General features: G+C 50.0%; 1 protein-coding gene across 7 annotated transcripts; it reads right to left on the bottom strand.

The window, feature by feature from the left end:
- Nucleotides 1–1,954: 1,954 nt before the first annotated feature.
- Nucleotides 1,955–17,982, bottom strand: SLITRK3 (SLIT and NTRK like family member 3). 7 transcript variants are annotated; one of them, XR_009114878.1, is made up of 3 exons: nt 11,765–16,444; nt 8,077–8,099; nt 1,955–4,353 (listed from the first exon to the last, which is right to left on the bottom strand). XR_009114878.1 is itself a non-coding variant. In XM_058030805.1 (2 exons), exon 2 carries the CDS (start codon nt 14,802–14,804, stop codon nt 11,973–11,975), a length of 2,832 nt encoding a protein of 943 aa, XP_057886788.1. In that variant the 5' UTR covers nt 14,805–14,822; nt 17,941–17,982; the 3' UTR covers nt 1,955–11,972. The 7 variants fall into 7 exon arrangements, 4 of the variants coding, with proteins under 4 accessions (XP_057886788.1, XP_057886787.1, XP_057886785.1 ...); XR_009114877.1 differs by lacking the exon at nt 8,077–8,099; XR_009114876.1 differs by having other exon boundaries at nt 1,955–8,099.
- Nucleotides 17,983–18,359: the final 377 nt, after the last annotated feature.

Below are 18,359 nucleotides of genomic sequence, written 5' to 3' on the forward strand. Positions count from 1 at the left end.
TCTTATGCTCCAGACAAGACCTTGGTGGTCAATACCTGCTGATTTATTAATACAACATGTTAGATAGAGCTTTATCCTTATTGACACTGAGAAATACCTTTATTTGGTTCAAGCAGGATTTGGTAAAGTGAGATTTCCTTCGAGATTATTTTTATCCAGCACACAAGGACAGGAGCAGCCTTTAGGTGGGTGTAGAAGCTCGTGCAGAGGTTGAAGAGGAGCCTGAAAACCCCTTGTGAATTAACAGCCTGGCCGGGGGCCTGGGGACACTTCTGCCACCAAAAGCCATCCCACAGCAGTGCCTTCTTTCCATTCCCACGGGTGAAAGGCAGGAAAATGCCTCCAGCAGAGTGAAGCAGCCCAAGAACTTTGCTGGCTGAAGCTTACACGAGCTGAGAAGATGGGCAGATTCATCTGAATTATTTCAAGCAATTCTAATGGCTGTTTGGAAAGCTCCAGCAGCAGGTACCAAAGATCTGGTGCCACCTGAGCAGCAAGGCCAGCAGCACTGCTGTGCTGGGAGGGACAGTGGGAACTCAGTGGGAATCTGAGGATTTATTTACACCAGGCACTGCAGCCTTTGGGTCACAGCTTTTCTTTGGTTGTCCATCTCTAGCATCCACTCGCTTTGTGACTTCCATCCTGAAATCCACTGTTCCTTTCCCAAGTATGAAGTGGCATGGAAAATTCAGCTTTCCAGAGGCAGGGTGGGTTTGTTGTTCCTTTTGAGCAGCAGTGCCAGGAGCTCAGGTTCATTTTAGATGAAATTCATCCTGCGAGGAGGAGATTTGCAAAGCTCATCGCTCCCCTGCTGCCTTCAGCCTGTGGGTTCCTGTGTGAGCGGCTGCTCCCCTGAGGACATCCAGGCATCTTCCTCAGCACTGACATCAGAAAAACTTCTTTCCCCAAGTCTCCAGACTCTGAGCAAAGCAGCAGCTCTCTGAGCTTTGTGGTTCACCCTGCTCAAAAAAAAAAATTAGCCATCTGAGGATGATATTCCTGTGTGTGCCCCACAGATGCTGCACTCAAGTGCTTAGTCTGGCATTAGGCCTGCATGAGTTAATTAAAAAATAATAATTTTTTCTTCTCATCTTCTGGTTGTCTCCAGTCAGGCAAATATGCTGAAATCACAAAACCAGCAAAGGGATTGCTTTAACTAGGAGATAGGGTATGAATTCAGCATATTTTCTGCATAGAAATATGACATTTGTATGGAAATGACCCATTTTCTTGAACAGGCAGCTATACATCACAGAAGTTTCACAGCAACGTTTATGCAAAAGAGATTGGGAAGCACTTTCCCATAAAGTGCTGATTTCCCCCAGACGAAATAATAAGGCAAAGCACAATCCAGAAGCTCAGGAGAAACATTTCACTCAATGTCATATGTTCTGGGTGTTTGTTTTGATTTCCACGATGATTTCATGTTTGTCTCTCTGTCTTCTCCCCGAAGGAAGTGCAGGGCTTAGGAAGGAATAATTCATTCTCTCTTTTTTATTTCTTAACCACATCCCAGCTTCCAAACGATGGCAGAAGGGCAGCAGGACATTTCCACCCTGCCCCAGGGACCAGGACAGCCTGGGAAAGGTCAGGGTGGAGGCACAAGGAGGTTTTTCTGCAGGACTGGACAAGGGCTCTGCCACAGGGAGCCAAAATCCCCGTGACAAATCCACGCTCCCATGACCTACATTTCCTGGAATATTTGCACAATGCATGTGGCAATTCAGCAGTCAGGCAGCACTCTGGGCACACAGCTCAAGGAATGCTGAGGGATCAGTGCTCTGCAGCTTTTCCTTTCAGATGCAGTGTGTTACGGCCTGGTATTCCAGGGCTGAGCTGCTTCTAGCTCTGGGGCCAAACCCAGAGAAAGGATCAGCAACACAAAATCAAAACCAACACCAGCAAATCTTATCCACAGAAAGGTGCCATAACCATAGAATACATAACTAGCAAATCATTTTTAGGCTGCTTTTATTACAAAATTACAATTTGAATTAATAGTTGCACAAGTACAAGATTGTTTTTATGCCAGTGCTGAATGAAACGCTCCGACCTCGTTCAACCCCACCGAAGTCAAGTGCAAAATTCACCCTGATATGAATGAGAAATTCTTTGAGCTTATCATGAATTAAGGTATAGCTTGTTCTGATGATGAATTGAAATTATTTAAAATCAATTAGAACAGAAAAGACACATCCCAAACTAGATGTTCACTGAGCTCAGATTCTTGATTTACAGCCCAACATCCTGACCCTAAATGGAAATCCATACATCACTGAGGCAACATAATCAGACTTCAGATAACTTACTTCAGAGCAGGAAAATTTTTTTTCCCCCTGTTCAAGCCAATTGCTGGGAAATTAACTGCAACCAGAGTAATTAGCAGTGCAGATATTTCACCATCAGAACTCTGAGAGCATAGCAGAGGTTTCCAATGCACACTCAACAACCCTTTTCCTTTGCCTGTAAAACCAGCCCTGAGTCATTTTGGCCGCCACTTTATTTCACAAATGTGGAACAGCTCTGGAGCAGCTCATGATTTACTGGAAGTCCTCTGGAAGAGCAAAAACCTTCCAGGCTTGTGCTCAGCCACTAAGCACCACTCCTTTCAAAACAGAAAAGAAAATTTAAGTCATTTGTGCCAATGTGACATTAATGGAAGCAGCTTTTTTTTGGGGGGGGGGGGTGTTACAGAAAAGGACACGCCGTGGAAATGTGATTTCCCCTAGTTGCATGACTATTTATATAGAGAAATAGAAATTCATATAAATGTATACATTTCTATAGATACACATTTTGTACACTGGAGGCATATACATACATACATACATATATACACAGGGTGTTATATACACATCCAGATTTGTATATACATATATATAAATATATATACACACGCAAATTCACACACAGCTTGCTTTGGAGCCAGCTAGAGTTATAAATTCTCCCTCCCCCACAGAGCCAAGATGATCTGAGCTGCCTCTGCTCAACACCCCACGGTTGTCTCTCCAGCCCGAATTAAATATAATCCTCATTATTCTGCCTCTCTGGTGCCTGAGAAACTTGGCAACCTCTCTGGGTGACTCGAGATGCAGCAATTCCTCCTGCCTTGCCTCTCCTAACCTATTCTAGGAGATGCAATATGCTGCTAAGATTAAGTGTCCAAAATGCTAATATGTCTGAAAAATGCCTCCACTGACCTACATCGGGAATGTAGGCCGGAAAGGAGCTATTTTTAACCAAAATGCCCATATTTTTAATTACAGTCCAAAGCAAGCCACATTCCTGAATCTCCCAGAAGTTTGCAAAGATTGAATTTTACACTTCACTAGCGTAATTATAGGTACATACTCAGATTTACACACAGTATATACAGCACACACTCAGCGTTTCCGTGACACGCGAGGCACTCGCTCCTGCTTGGAGCTGACAGCAACTAATTTTGGGAGCATCTCCTCCTTCTCCCTGATGCATACCTGTTAGGGATCCTTCTGATCAGGGCTTTGTGCTCTGAAGGCTTGCACAGATCTGGTTGGCTCTGGTTGGCAAAGGCCTGTGACACCACCACGGCCAACCCGGCCCGGCTGCCAGCAAGCTGAGGGCGCTCCAGGCGGGGCAGAGGGAAGTCTCGAGGTGCAAAACACCACTCTACAGAAAAACCCAACAGAGAGAACTGTGTTTTCACTTGGTCTCCACTCCAGGCACAAACAGAGGGCTCAGGGTGTGTGTCCTCAGCCCAAGGAGGATCTGTGCATGCAGACAGGTAAGAAAAGCAATTCTGGGAATGCCAGCGGCCTGCAGGCTGGTGAGAGCTTGGGCTAAAGGCAGGAAAAATAAGGTCTGGGAGCTATTTGTTACCTGCTCTAAAACAAGGGTTTGCAGCAAGAGTTACATGTAGTTATTGGCTGTCTGGAAGCCAGAGAGAGGCACTTGACTTTCAGGTGCTGTTCTCACTGTCAGCCTTGGCAAAATTCCCACTTGTCACAGCTTAGCCATTGCCATTCCTTCCATCAGCCTCCCTGGCTGCAGTGTCACAGCCCCCACTACTAGCAGGAATACATATATATATATATATATATATACACATATGTGTATATTTATCTACATAAATTACATCCATCCACAATTCTTCACTGGTTTAAAACTGAAGAGGACAATTAAGCACGGACTGAACAATTACTCTCTGCCTTAATCAGTGCCTTGACTCCTCCTCAGGACCCCTCAGGGCTGGGACTTGCCCTTTTGTTGAAGAAAACACTGACATCAACTGGATCTAAAAAAGACTTTTTACTTGCCATATTTCTTTGCTTGCCAATACTATCCACTTTCCAAAGCAGCCAGGTTTTTGGGTCACTGCAAGAAAACATAACAGAAGTGATGCCACAAGAAATGTCTCTCTGATTATAAAGAATGCATTTAAGTAGAGACTTATTCCAGGAATGCTTTGGGGACAGCTGATCAGTCCTGCCCTTGCATGGCAGTTTAACAGCACCAGAGAAACCTGGATGTGTTCCCTAAAAAAAGACAGAAAAGCTTAACTAAGCAGCATCCATTACCAATGCCTAATTTTTGTAAAGCTCATTTTTCACCAAAGCAGCACAACATGGATTTTCTCAGTGCTCCCAGGCACACATGGGGATGGTGGCTCCAGTGGTGCCGGACTCAAGGACTGGCTATCACAGGTGGAGCAGCTTGGCTGGTCCCATCCAACCCTGAAATCTCAGTAATGGGGATTTCTGGCACCTCCCTTTGAGTCAGACAGTGCTGGGCACTCCCAGGACACAGCAGAGTGAAGACATTTCAGCTCTGAGTGGCAATTCCTACTCCCTTTGGAGCACAGCTCCCTCACTCTCCAAAGAAAAGAAGCACAAGAATGAAAGTCCTATCATGAGAATTTTCACACTGCAATGTTTCCCTGTCTCCGGTTGTACCAGTGATAAAATCAAACTGAACAATCACAGAACAGAAAAACCCGCACAAACCCAAACATTAATTAACCCAACAATAATTAACTTTCATTTGCAAAGCAAAAGCCTCCAAAGTTCAAAGATGGACTCTGGTTCAAGGGTTATTCAGATAACGGACATTTTATATATGTATTTAAACACATGAAATAATTTAGAGACCATGTACAAACCCAAAGGTTTATGTATCTTTCTATAAAACTCAGTTTAGGACAGTTACTGTTGGGACTGACTTAGTCTTAAACAAGTACAGCCTGAAAAAATGACCAAAAAATACATTCCTGTAATTCTTTAAGGTGTAATCCACCTACTGTCTGTGGAAAAGCAAAAAAAGCAAGACAAAAATGCATATAACCCCCATAAGCAGTATATTAATGCCACTGTAATATTTGGGAAATGTGATTAAATTCAGATAAGGTCCCTGCATGATAAAAAGTCCCAAATCTTTCTTCAGCTTTTTCTTTTGGTTTTTAGGTTTTTAGAGTTACTGTCACAGGAGTCCCTCCTCAGGAATGGTGCTGGGTGCCACCACCACCAGCAGGGACGGCAGAGCCACCAGAGGCAGCAGCACAAATGAAGTCTTTGCCATTCCAAAAGTGATTTACCACAATTCAGGAATTCCTGCTTGGAATCATTCACGCCCTACTGCAGAACCTGATCAGTGCAGAGAACCTCCCTCCCTGGCACCGTGCTCCAAGGACAAGCCAAATTGCTGTGCCACATGCCATGGGCAGGATATTCCTCCACAGGCAGTGGCATTGGTTGGAATCCCCAAGTACAGAGAGAGTCACTCCTTGGCTAACCTGAAATATCTCTTCAGGATTCACAGAATGTACAGGATATTCTTGAGAGATTTAGAAAATTCTAGTGGGAAAATAAAGACATTAGGAAAAGTAAATGGACGTTAAAGATTGAGGATAGGATGTAGGACTTGGTTAGGAATATTTTGTATTCGCTCTGCCCTCTGTTAGTATCTGTTCTTTTTAAGGCACCCAACAGCTGAGTCTTGCATGTCCACACCTCTGAATAATGCCTAAGAATAACCCCACACTCCAGATCAACATCCTTAACCTTCAAAAATATCAGGATTGATGCAGCACCCACCCTGCAGAGACCACCCAGCACAAATGTGGGACAGAGCCTTCCTACAGCTCTGCTCTTTGAGCCTTTTCCTCTCATTTTCCCACAAAAATTATCCATCTGACACCATCCTGATAACACCACAAAACTGACCAATTTACAGAGACAATGCCACCAACAGGGAGGTGTTTCCAAATGCTTCCACAGGGATCAAAAATAACCTACAGGTGTCACCCCAGCAGCCTCCTGGGGAACTCTGTGCTTTGCTCTCTGAGCACAGTCTATGGTCTATAGAAATCTGCCAAACTGCCCCAACAACCTGAACAAACATGAGATAATGACAGAATTTTACAACTGGGAAACCCTAAGGATCAAGGAAAAGACATTTTAAAGGAATTGTAGGAAACACAGCTGTCAGAGCCTGTCAATCACAGAAACACAGAATGCCCTTGGTTGGAGGGGACCTCCATATCCTTGCTCTCAAAGAAAAAAGATAATAGTAATAAAGTATTTCCAAATAATTTGCACTTGTTACATTAGTAATCTTCTTGGCTAGTTGGTCACTGTTGACATTGGAGCTAAACAAATTTGTCTTTAAAATCAAAAGCCTTAAAGATTGTTTGGTTAATTTGTGAGTGGGGTCAATCAGAGAATCACAGAATTTATGGCAAACCCATTTTCCCTGTACCATTACTCATTTTATTCTGAAACAGTCCCATGCAGTACTTGTCTCAAAATACTTGAATCCACTTAATAGATGTTGTAATTTTCTGAGATCAGATTTTGCTCTTCATTCAAGTCTGTTGACTAAAACTGAGCATAATGTGGTGTCTCAACATTGGCTTCAAGGGAGCAGAACTGGGCCTCCCCTCCATTACCACTCAAGGGTTTGTTCCAAGCACATTCCAATTCTTCCACTGCCCAATCAAACCAGAAATATTTCAAGAACTGGGGGGGGAAAAAAAAGTATTTCCACTCACACCAGAATTAAAAAATAGGAATTTGTGTACAAAGAGCTGTGTTGTGAGCTACATCCTGGGTCATTTTGCATTTCTTCCATGGAGAAAAACTGTGTTGTACTGGGTACAACATAAAGACATAATTCTGTACACACAAATACATAATTGTGTACACATAAATACATACATACATACATAAATTCACTGAGAACCTCAGCTACAGATTGAAAACCAAGCCTTGGAAAAACTCAAAACATAGGAACATGCAGCACAGAGCAGCCTGATTTCCCAGGGTCCATAAATCCACGTTGTAAAAGCAAGTGCATTTGGAAGAAGGGCAATCCTGGAACAAGTTCACCCTGGGGCAGCTGGAGCTCTGCCAGGAGTCGAGCCCGTGGTAAAGCAATGTGCTGAGCAAGGAACTCCCACACTCAGGGCCAAATTCTACTTGCTGCTCTTCACGTGAACATCTCTGTTAACATCTCTGTTAAACCTCAACCCCAGCCATGACATCTTCACGTGAAATGGGTACCTGAAGGGAGTGGAGGCAGCACAGAAATCATCAAGTGCTGCTGGCACACCCAAGAGCTTCAGGAGAACAGCCTCACATTTTGGAGAGACCTTTCCCCCCCTTTCATGGTTCTCAGAGAACAACTTGGACAAACCCACATATCTCTAACTTAAAACCAGCTGTGCTGCCACACTCAAAGGTGGTTTTGTCTGGAAAGGTCTCTGACAAAATCTGGAGCTGCCACAGCTTAACTCATGCTCACTGAAGCTCCTAAGAAATGAGATTCTCACTCTCCAATAACACTCTAAGCACAGCAGTAGGCAACAGGCTTTCCAAAATTCACATTATCACTCGTACCATAACATTTGACATCTTTCTATCGCCGTTGATACACTCAAATGACCCATGAAACCATTTCCAAACAAATTTTTTAACCTAAGTTACAATGTGATGGTGACATCAATGACAGCATCCAGAAAAGACAAAAAGCACCAATAATTGAGCACCAGGATCATCCTTTCCATTTCCCTGTGTGCAGCTGTTGGCTGGGACTGGGGCTTACCTGGCCTTGCTGTTCTTTTCCACCTGTAGGAAGAATTTCAATGGTCAGTGAGGGAATGAACCAAACACTTGCTGAAGTTTTACTACCACAGGCTGAGCTGCTCAGGCTGCCACCAGGTACTTGTACAACCATGAAATCAGCTAAAAAATTATTTATTTCACACAGCATCCCATCAAACAGCTCTAATGCAACTGCAGATCATTTGGTTTTATTTGATTCCTTCCCAGTAGCATTAATGCTACCAATGCTACTGCTGATAAAGACAGAATTATCATTAATACTCCCTATTAATTAGGAGGAACCTGGGTTGGAGCATGCAAAGGTGTCACCCACTGCAGGTCAGAGCTGATGGATCCACTTTTTTTTCCTGCCCTGGGAAAGGAATGCTGCTACCCACTCAGCCTCAGCTCAGCATAATGAAAAAGCAAAATAAAAGTCATCAAAACACCCTTTAGACATCACACTTAGACACTGTCAACACTTCCAGAGCAAATCACCCCCAAATCATCTCAGTACACAAGGGAACGGAAGTTTCCTACACAAGGAAAGAAAAATAACTCAACGTAAGCCAAAAATTATCTTTTTTTAATACAAAATTCCATTCTCATAGAACAAATTTATTTCCACTGAATAAATAGATCTGCTCACCATCCACGGGCGAGATTACTGCCTATAGTAAGGATGAAATTCTCTTGCCTTTCTGCAGTTTAATGAAAATATAAACATTATTTGCAACCGGCTTTACTCTATTTGGATACAAGTATAAACACTTGGGGCTTTGAGGACATTGCCAAATGTGTACAGCACCACTCTCACTGGGGATTGTACTTTAACCTGATTTATACAGCTCCACGCATCACTTGCATGTAGGCTTATCAATGTAATTATTACAATTATGATAAGAAGGATCTGGCCTTTGCACTTGCATGTTTAATACTCTTAGCACGTGCATGCTCTTCCACTATCTATTAAAAACTCAGTAAAACAAACAAATGAGCAAACCCCAACGGGTCAGAGCTGAAGGCAGCAGTGAGGAAACACAATCTCAACTCAAGAGAGGAAATTGCAATGTGTAATATTTTTACTGATGGCATGGAGGGTGATGCCAGCTTTACAGAGGTTTGGAGCTGTCCCTCCATCTCCAGACACACACAGCTGCTACCAAGGCTGGGGAAATGACTCTCCAAGAGTAAATCTCACCATGAGCATCCTGCCCAGAGCTGTAAAAAGCAACATTGTGGGGAGAGCAAGTATTTATGGGTTTCTCTCTGTTAAAACACCCCTGTTGTGCGGGGTGAAACCGAGCTGTTCCCCAAGGAAAGAGCAGGTGGTGGGGACGGTGACCTTGGCACTGTGACCCTCTGCCAGGAGGTGACAGAACCCAGCAGCACCTTTGGGTAATAACCTCGATTCACCCGGACAAACCACACTGACCGCTGTCCAGACACATGGTGCTGATGGACACATTGGGTATTTCTGGATTAACCCCACTCTCTGAACACAATTGAGTATTTCTGGAATAACCCCATTCTCTGAACACAATTGAGTATTTCTCGATCAACCCCACTCTCTGGACACATTGGGTATTTCTGGATCAACCCCACTCTCTGGACACATTGGGTATTTCTGGGTTAACCCCACTCTCTGAACACAATTAGATATTTCTGGATTAACCCCAATCTCTGAATACAATTGAGTATTTCTGGAAAAACCCCGCTCTCTGGACACATTGGGTATTTCTGGGCTGACCCCGCTCTTTGAAGGCCTCAGGGCGGCGCCGGGCTGTGGGGGCTGCCCATGGCGGCCCTTCCCACCCCGGGACAAGGCGCCCGCGGGTTCATTCGGCGGGGCGGACGGGGACAGGGAGCGGCCTCGGGAGCTGCTCCAGGCCGGGATGGAATCCAGGATCGAGTCCAGGATCGAGACCGGGATCAATCCTGGGATCAATCCCGGGATCAATCCAGGAATCGAGCCCGGGCCCTCCGGCCCCGCCGCCGCCCCTCAGCGCTGGGGCTGGGGCGCCACCTGGCGGCCAAGAGGGGCCGCGCCCGGCCCGGGACCGCGGGGACAGCGCCGGACACAGGGACACGGCCGGACACAGGGACACGGCCGGACACAGGGACACCGCCGGACACAGGGACACCGCCGGCGACAAGACACCAACGCGGACAAGATACCAACCGGGACCCGCCCGAGCAGGGAAATCGCACGCTCTTTGGTCTCCCTCCGGTTGCAGCGGGAGCGGGAGAAGGGCAGCGCTGGGATGGATGCTTTGCTTTCCCAGATCGCATCCCCCCATTGCAAAGTGGAGCTGCGGTTTAATCCGGAGGGGTGGGAGCTCTCCGAGTGCTCACCCCGCTGCCAGCATCCCTGCGGTGCCTCCCGGTGCCTCCAGCAGGCCGGGAAGCAGCGCTCCGGCGGGATGCGCTCCCAATTTGCCCGATATTTTTAACTGTCAGGACAGTGCGGCAGGGATACAGATCGCAAATCGGATTTGTGACAGTCTCGGGTGGTATCTTGGCAAGAGACGCTGTACAGGGTTTTTTTTTTTTTTCTCTGTTAACATCACAGTGCATCGAACTGTTATTAATAAAATAGCGTTCAAGGTTATGGGGGGAAGGAAATCTCTGTGGAGGAAGCTGAAGTTTCAGGTTCAAGCTTTGTATTCCTATATATATATATATATTTGGGGGTGTGTATATATATATATATATATATATATCTGCAATTTTTTTCAAAACGTTTTATTAGGAAAGCTATACCAGACGCATCACTGTACAATGATTTAACATTACCTTTACAATTTATATTCACTTGAAATTACAGAATAAATATATGCACATTGTTGTACCTTTGTGTGTGTGTGCGTGTGTGCGTGTATGGGTGCATGAGAGAAAACATTAAAAGTGCTTCCTACAAAGCTGTTAGTGAGAGGTGCCCATTAGCTTTTGGGTGGTTTTTTTTTCCTTTTTTTTTTTTTTTTTTTTTTCTCTCTGTATATTTGCATGTCGCTTTTATTAGGAAAGTGCGGATGTCCTCAAAAAAAAAAAAAAAAAAACCAACAAAAAAAAAACCCATGGCGTCATGATGAAGTGTCGCTGAGCATCCCCTAGGTGTGTGCGCCACGTGGTGACATCCTTTGGGCTGCTCGGCTCCGGGTGGCTTCCCCAGCCCCCGGGACTGCCCCCGGGGTTCCCCCCGAGCCCCCCGGGAGGGGCTGGGCTGGCGAGGGTGAGGGTGAGGAGTGTGCGTGCGAGGGAGGGAGAGAGACAAGAGTGAGACATTCGAGCAAGACCCTCCCCTCCCTTCCCTCTTGCAGTTTCCAGGCATGCAGCAAACTGCGCTCGTTTGCTTCTTTGCATTATTATTATTTTTTTTCCTCTCTTTTAAATAAATGTACAGAATCTGTGCCATGATGGGCAAGAAGAAAGCAGGCCAGAAAATGCCATCTTCCCTCCCCCTCCCCTCCAAGGGAAAATATCAAGAAGTTTACTGCCAACGGAAAAAGGAAAAAAAAGAAAAGAAAAAAAAGAGAGTCAACGAACAAAACAAACAACAAGAATAAAGAAAATAAAAGAAAAGGGAAAAGAAAAAAAAGAGAGAAAGAGACACACATAGAATTTACTCAATCAGGATCAATACAAAGATCCCCGATAATAATAATAATAATATAATAATAATAATATACCTTTAGACATGGCACAGTCAAAGTCTCAGTTTCAGTATAAAAAAATAATGATTGATTAACATCTGCTGGCAAAAGTCTGCGAAGGCACTTCGTCGATTACTGATCTGAGAAGGGCCCTGCCCCGCAGCGCGCACATCTGGCGGGGCAGAGGGCACAGCTGGATCCTCTGCTCGCGGGCGGCGGGGCCGGGCGGGCGGCGGGGCGGCGGTCAGAACCGGTACGTGGTCTTCTCCAGGACTTCGAGGTAATCCGGCTTGGTTTGGAGTTTGGCCCTTAACTCGAGGTATTCGCTTGTGGGGGTTTGGTGGTCCGGGAAGCCCTTGCCGGCCGCGAAGAGCAGGGTCTCCTTCAGCCGGGCGTCCTGCTGCAGGTCCGGGTATTGCATGCCGGGGGGGTGGACGTGCAGTTCCTTCAGCTTGGGCACGGTGCCGTAGAGGCAGTCCACGAAGCCCACGGCGCAGGGCGGCGGGCGGTCGCGGTCCCGCGGGGCTCCCGCCGCCGCCGCCGCCGCCGCCCCGAGCGCGCCCGCCGCCAGCCCTCCGCCCGCGGGGTGCTGGGGGTGCACGGCCACGATGGTGTTGAGCTGCGAGCTGGACACGGCCAGGCTCCACTCCTGCTCCTTCTCCAGCAAGGTGCGGTAGCTGCTGCCCGGCTCGGGCGCGGCGGCGGGGGCGGCGGGGTGGGCGAAGCCGCGCTCGCCGCCGCCCCGCAGCAGCTCGGCCGCCTCGCCGCCGCCGCCGCCGCCCGCCGCCTCTTCCTCCTCGCGCGGCTTGTAGATGGGGTTGTTGCACATCTGGGTCACCGGGTGCGGGATGTAGTCGTAGACGTGGCCCGCCGGGGGCGCCTTCTCCGGGGAGCGCTCCCCGGGGCCGCCGCCGCCGCCGCCCCCGCCGCCGCCGCCCTCGGGGAAGAGGCGCGGGCAGCGCAGCGGCACCGCGCCCAGGTCCGCCGCCTCCGCCCGCGGGCCGCGGAACGGCAGCTTCCGCCGGCGGCGGCGCAGCACGAAGGCGAAGAGCCCGGCGGCCACCAGCACGGCGGAGAAGAAGAGGACGAGGAGGCTGAGGATGAGCACGGAGAGCGGCACGGCCGCGGCCGCGGCGGCCGGGGGCAGCTCGTAGGCGGCCGCGCCGGTGGCGGCGGGCGGCGGCGGGGCGGCGGCGGGCGGCGAGGCGGCGGCGGCGGCGGCGGGGCGCAGGGCGGCGGGGCACAGCGCGGCCAGCTCCAGCGAGCGCAGGTCGCGGCGGGCCAGCGGCTCGGGGCTGGCGCACAGCACCTCGCCCACCACGCTGACGGAGCTGAGCGCCTCCAGCCACTGCTTGAGCGGCACCAGGTCGCAGGTGCAGTCCCAGGGGTTGAGCTTCAGGTCGATCTGCACGATGGCGTGCAGGTGCTCCAGCACCCCGGCCACCGGCAGCGCCAAGAAGTGGTTGTTGCGCAGGTTGAGGCGCGCCAGGGAGGTGCCGGCGAAGGCGTCGGTGGGCAGCGTGCGGAGCAGGTTGTCGTTGAGGAAGAGGAGCTTCAGGTTGGGCATGAGGCTGAAGGCCGCCGGCTGGATTTCCCTGATCAGGTTGTACTCGAAGTACAGGTAATGCAAACTCTGCAGGCCCCGGAACATGCCCGGGGTGAGCCGCTCGATGTCGTTCCCGTTCAGGTACAGGCTCTTGAGGTTCGGCAGGTTGATGAATGCCCCGTCCTGCACGTAGGAGATCCGGTTGTTCCCCAGGTGTAAGAGATCCAAGGAGGAAAAATTCCAGAAATCGGAGCGGTAGATTTTCTGGATCAAATTCCCGCTCAGGTACAGCTTCTTGGCGTTCAAGGGCCTGGGCAGGAGCTCGGAGATGTTGTGGAATCCGCGCTCCTTGCAGTTGACCGTCAGGCCCAGGTCGTTGATGTGCAAACTGCAAGAGCAGCCGGTGGGGCAGATGATGGGGATGGGGGGCCGGGTCTGGTAGGCAGCCACGGGAGGTTGGTTGGGCCCAGGGTACAGGCCACGAGGGGTCGGGGGAGGCCGGGGCGCCCGGGGCTGCTTGGTGGGCTTGGGCTGCTTGTTGGACGTTTTGTACTCAACAGAGGAAGCGGTGAAATGGAAGGAGGACAGCATGGAGGAAGGCTTGGTAGGCCACGCGTTCTCCTTGCTGGAGGACAGCTGAGGGATGCCCAGGCTGGCTTCCACCTCGGAGTCGGACAGCATGGGGCAGAGCTTGCTCCTCTTGATCTCCCGCAGGTCCTTCCCGTGGAAGTGGAAGGGCGTCTCGCAGGTGATGTCCCCCACCAGAGCGGTGTAGGGGATGCGCTCCAGCCAGCTCTTGAGCTGCACGATCTCGCACGTACAGTTCCACGGGTTCTCCTCCAGCTGGATCTCCATCAGGCTCCTGCCAATGTGGTCCAACATCCCGCGGTACGAAAGGACTTTGAGGCGGTTCCCCCGCAAGTCCAAGTGGGTTAAGGACACAGACTTAAATAAATTGGTGGGAAGCATGGGGATAAGATTGTCATTTAGGATAAGGACCCTCAATTTACTTAGGTTTCGAAATGCCCCGCTTTCAATCCGTTTAATGACATTGTAATCTGCCTGCAGATATTCCAGACTTTCCAAACCCAGGAAAGTGTCGTTCCTGAAAATGTCCAATTTGTTTTCGTGCAAATACAACCTCTTCAGAACTCGAAGCCCGTTAAAAGCCCCTGTCTGAATGTCCTGCAGTGCATTGTTCCCAAGGTTAATAGATACAGCATTGTTCAAGTGAAGAAAACTGTTGGTGTACAATTTCCTCATGGAATTCCTCTGCAGATAAAGTTTAAAAGGTCTCGACCACGACTCTGTTATCTGACTAATATTTATAAATCCCTTGTTGTCACAATGTATATGGAAAAGGCTCTCCTTCACTTCACAGTAACATGGATCAAAGCAGGGCTCATCCAGTTCCTCCGAGTCCTCTATCAAGGGAATAGGTGTAGTCCATGCTAGAGCAATTGTGCTTAGAAGAATTATCCACAACATCCTTCCTTTATGAAGCCTCTCTGCCGTGGAAGGTTTCATCATTTGTTGGTGTTTACAAAACTGCAACGGAAAGAGAAACACAGATTTCAGTATTTCTGCCCTGCCCTTCTCCTCTCCCTAAGCCCCTACCTGCTGGACTCATGTCGGGCTCCTGGAAAGTTCAGCAATTGTTGGGCAGACGTTCCCAACCAACTCCAGGGGTGTCGGCTGGGCGAGCCTTACCCTGATTTATACTTGGGAGATGTTAGAGGGCTCCATCACGCGATAGCAGCCCGCCTGGCTCCCCTCCCCGTGGTAAATGCCACCTATAAAGAGGACAGCACATGCAGCCCCGCACGGCACCACGAGCACACCGAACGTGTTGCGTCTCTCCACGCTTGCCAGGCTTGGGGACTGCCCGCATCTCATCCCCGGGTGGAATTTCAGCCCGGGAGCCATCACAGCCCGGGGGGGGAAACACACCAAGTGTGGGCACATCCTCTCCAGTGTCGCACCACATCCTTCATCCATGCAAACTCCCAAAGTTATTGGACCTCCACCCTGAGGTCTCCTTCCCTCACTGCCTCCCGGCTCGATGCGTTCCACACGCGAGTTCCAGGGGATGTGCGAGCTGCGCCTGGCAGAACGGCTCCCCTCAGAAACCCCCACAGCATCTCCACCAGAGTAAATGCTTAACGACCCTGGTGGGGAAGGAAATCTCCCCCTCGCAAACGCGCCCCGGCGAATTAATGCAACCGGTATATTATCAGATAAATACACACCACATATTAGTCATTTTAGCTGATTAAAGCATTTAGAGATGATTAATCTTTCTAAAGCACATGCCCATGCGATCAGCAGATCTAAAGGGAAGTGACAGCTGAAGAGGCACCTAGGATTGAAACGCTCAGCCTGCCTTGGATTAGGGCATTTTGTGCCCCCAGGACCAAGCAGGAGACCCGGTTAAAAAGCTGAAAGTGGAAGAAAAAAAAAAATACCTTGACACTTACCAGCCGATAAATTCTCTATCCTACTATACACGATTCCGAATGAAGACACCATTCTTCTCCAATCAGATGAAAATAATGCTGCCCTAATGAGATGCAGCTCCTTCAACATATGGTCTCACCCTTCCTTTCACCAGATATTTTAAATGTATGGGCACAGGGAAACGCTAAGGATGGGGATAATACCAGTGGTGATGCAGCCTTCCTTGAATCCCTGAAATGCCCATTAGAATGATTCGGAGCGATCATTGCTTTTAGTCTCAATCTCCCAATAAAAAGGTCCTTTTTGCCTTCCTCGTGTAAGAACTAGAAAAAATTGCCCCCCATCCGTAAACTTAAGAGCAGAAGGATGCATTTAGGGGAGGGAAATGCCAGAGGAACAGAAATCCTTAGGATCAACTTGCAAATGAAACCCTCCCCTGTGGGAAAGAGGAGATGGTTGAAAGCACGACAAGAGAAATACCCTCTGCAATTAAAACCAGCATCTAATTGGGGAGAAGGGAGAGAGACGAGAGCTATATTGCAGTATCAATCTCTCCGTCTCCTTTGCAAAATATTAGCCACTTAAGTTCTTTCTCTTCTGCAAGGGCTGTAATAAAAATAAAAAAATAAATAAAGAGGATTATTATATCTTCTTTTTGGAGGAGGGGGGTGTCTTTGACCCTAGGCGGAAACAAAAGGATCCAGAAAGGTTGTACTTACCGGTTTGCAGGAGAGATTTTAGCACATCGTTACCAAAAAAAAAAAAAAAAAAAAAAAAAAAAAAAGAAAAGGCAAAAGAAAGGAAGGGGGAAAAAAAAGAAAGCTCGAGTTTAAAGATTGCTGGTTTGTCTCTGCCTCTCCCTCTCTGTGGCTCTCTCTCCCTCTCTCTCTACTCCTGCTGAAGCTGAGGCAAAAGGAAAAAAAAAAAAAAAGAGAAAAAAAAAAAAAAAGGAGAGAGGAAAAAAAAAAAAAAAAGAAGCAAGCCTGAAACGTGCTGGGAATGCAATGAGCCCCTCAATGATCCTTTTTAGGATGCAGAGCTGCTGTTTGGCACACTCAATGGAGGAGGGAGCAGAGGGGCTGCTGCTGCTGCTGCTGCAGGCTCCAGCGCCGCCGCCGCCTTCTCCGGGCAGCGGCAGCGGCAGCGCGGAGCGGGCGCGGGGCGCGGCGGCGAGCGCGGGTGCGCGGCTGTGCGCGGGTGCGGGGCGCTGCGGGCCGTGTGCGTGTGCGAGTGTGTGTGCGTGTGTGTGTGTGTGTGTGCGCTGCCGCTCCTGCCCTGGATCAGGCTCCTCCACGTCATGAAAATCAGCTTCAAGAAGGGGAACAAACGGAGGGGGCGCGCTCGGCTCCAGGTCGGGGGCGCGCATTTGGGAAGCCCTGACTACACAGTTTTTTTCCCCTTGCCTTTTTTTTTTTTCCCTCTATCCTTTTTTTTTTTTTTTTTAATCCTTTTTTTTTTTTTTTTTTAAGAGGGAAGGAGGGGGCTGGTTGGCGGAGAGGAAGGGAAGTGGGAAACGGGCAGATGGGGGAGGTAAAAACCTGAGAAGAATCAGAGAGGGAAAAAAAGCCGCCGGGATGGGGCAGAATTTGCACCCACCTCCCTTTCCAAAAAAAAAAAAAAAAAAAAAAAAAAAAAAAGGAAAAAAAAGAGGGGAAAAAAGGGAACAAAAAGCCCAAGTCTGGAGGAAATCATAGCTGCTCTGACTGCGAGTGCCAGCCGAGGGCTGCGGCGGGGGTCCCGCTCCGGCCGCCCCGCTGCCCCCGCATCACCGCCTGCTCCGCCCGGCGCTGCCCGCCCGTCCCGGCGCCGCTCCTGCCCCGAGCCTCGCCGGGATCCCGCAGCGCCCAACGCCTCGGGAGACACCGCGCACCTCCCGCACCCTCCCGCCGTGCGCGCGGAGGCGGAGGGGCCGCGCCCGCGGTGCCGGCCCGCCCCGGGAGCCGCCGCAGGTAACGGGGCTGCGCGGGGCGCGGCGGATCCGCGCAGGGGGGCCAAAGTTGGTGCGGGAGATGCGCGGGGGGCTGCGGGCTCTGCCTGCCCCGGGGCTCGGCCAGCCGGGAGGGAATTGCTGCGGGCAGGGCAGGCGGCGAGCCCCGCGCCGCTCCGCGCATCGCCGCCGTCCGCACCCGCGCACAGCCCCGCGTAACTCCCGGGGCATCCCGCACCCCCCTCCCGCACCCCGCGGTGCCTCGGCGGGGAGAGACTTAACTGGAACCGCGGCTCGGCAGCGAAAAGTTCGGGGGCAGAGCCGCGGGAGCGGGCGGGAGGTGCCGGGGGCTCCGCGGGCTCCCGCCGCCCCGGGGCCGCTCTGCGCGGGCAGGGGCGCAGGCTCCGCGCCCGCGGACGCGCAGCAGCATCTTCCCCCGGCTGCCGAGCTCTCCTCCGCCGGTGCAATATGGACGCACCGCTCCCTCCTAATTAAATTGCTGCATCATTCATTTTCTGACGCGGGAGCGACATGGGGTACGGCGGGCTCCGTGCACCGACACCCCCCGTTCGGAACGGGGGGAGGCGGGGAAAAAGGGCCGGAGGGGGAATCACAACAGTTTGTTCTCGCAACAAGCTCGCACCTTGGCGGGCTCGGCAGCAACTCGGAAAGGCACCTAAGGAGGCAGCAAACCCCGCTGG

The sequence above is a fragment of the Melospiza georgiana genome, chromosome 10 (assembly GCF_028018845.1).
Source record: "Melospiza georgiana isolate bMelGeo1 chromosome 10, bMelGeo1.pri, whole genome shotgun sequence".
NCBI lineage: Eukaryota > Metazoa > Chordata > Aves > Passeriformes > Passerellidae > Melospiza > Melospiza georgiana.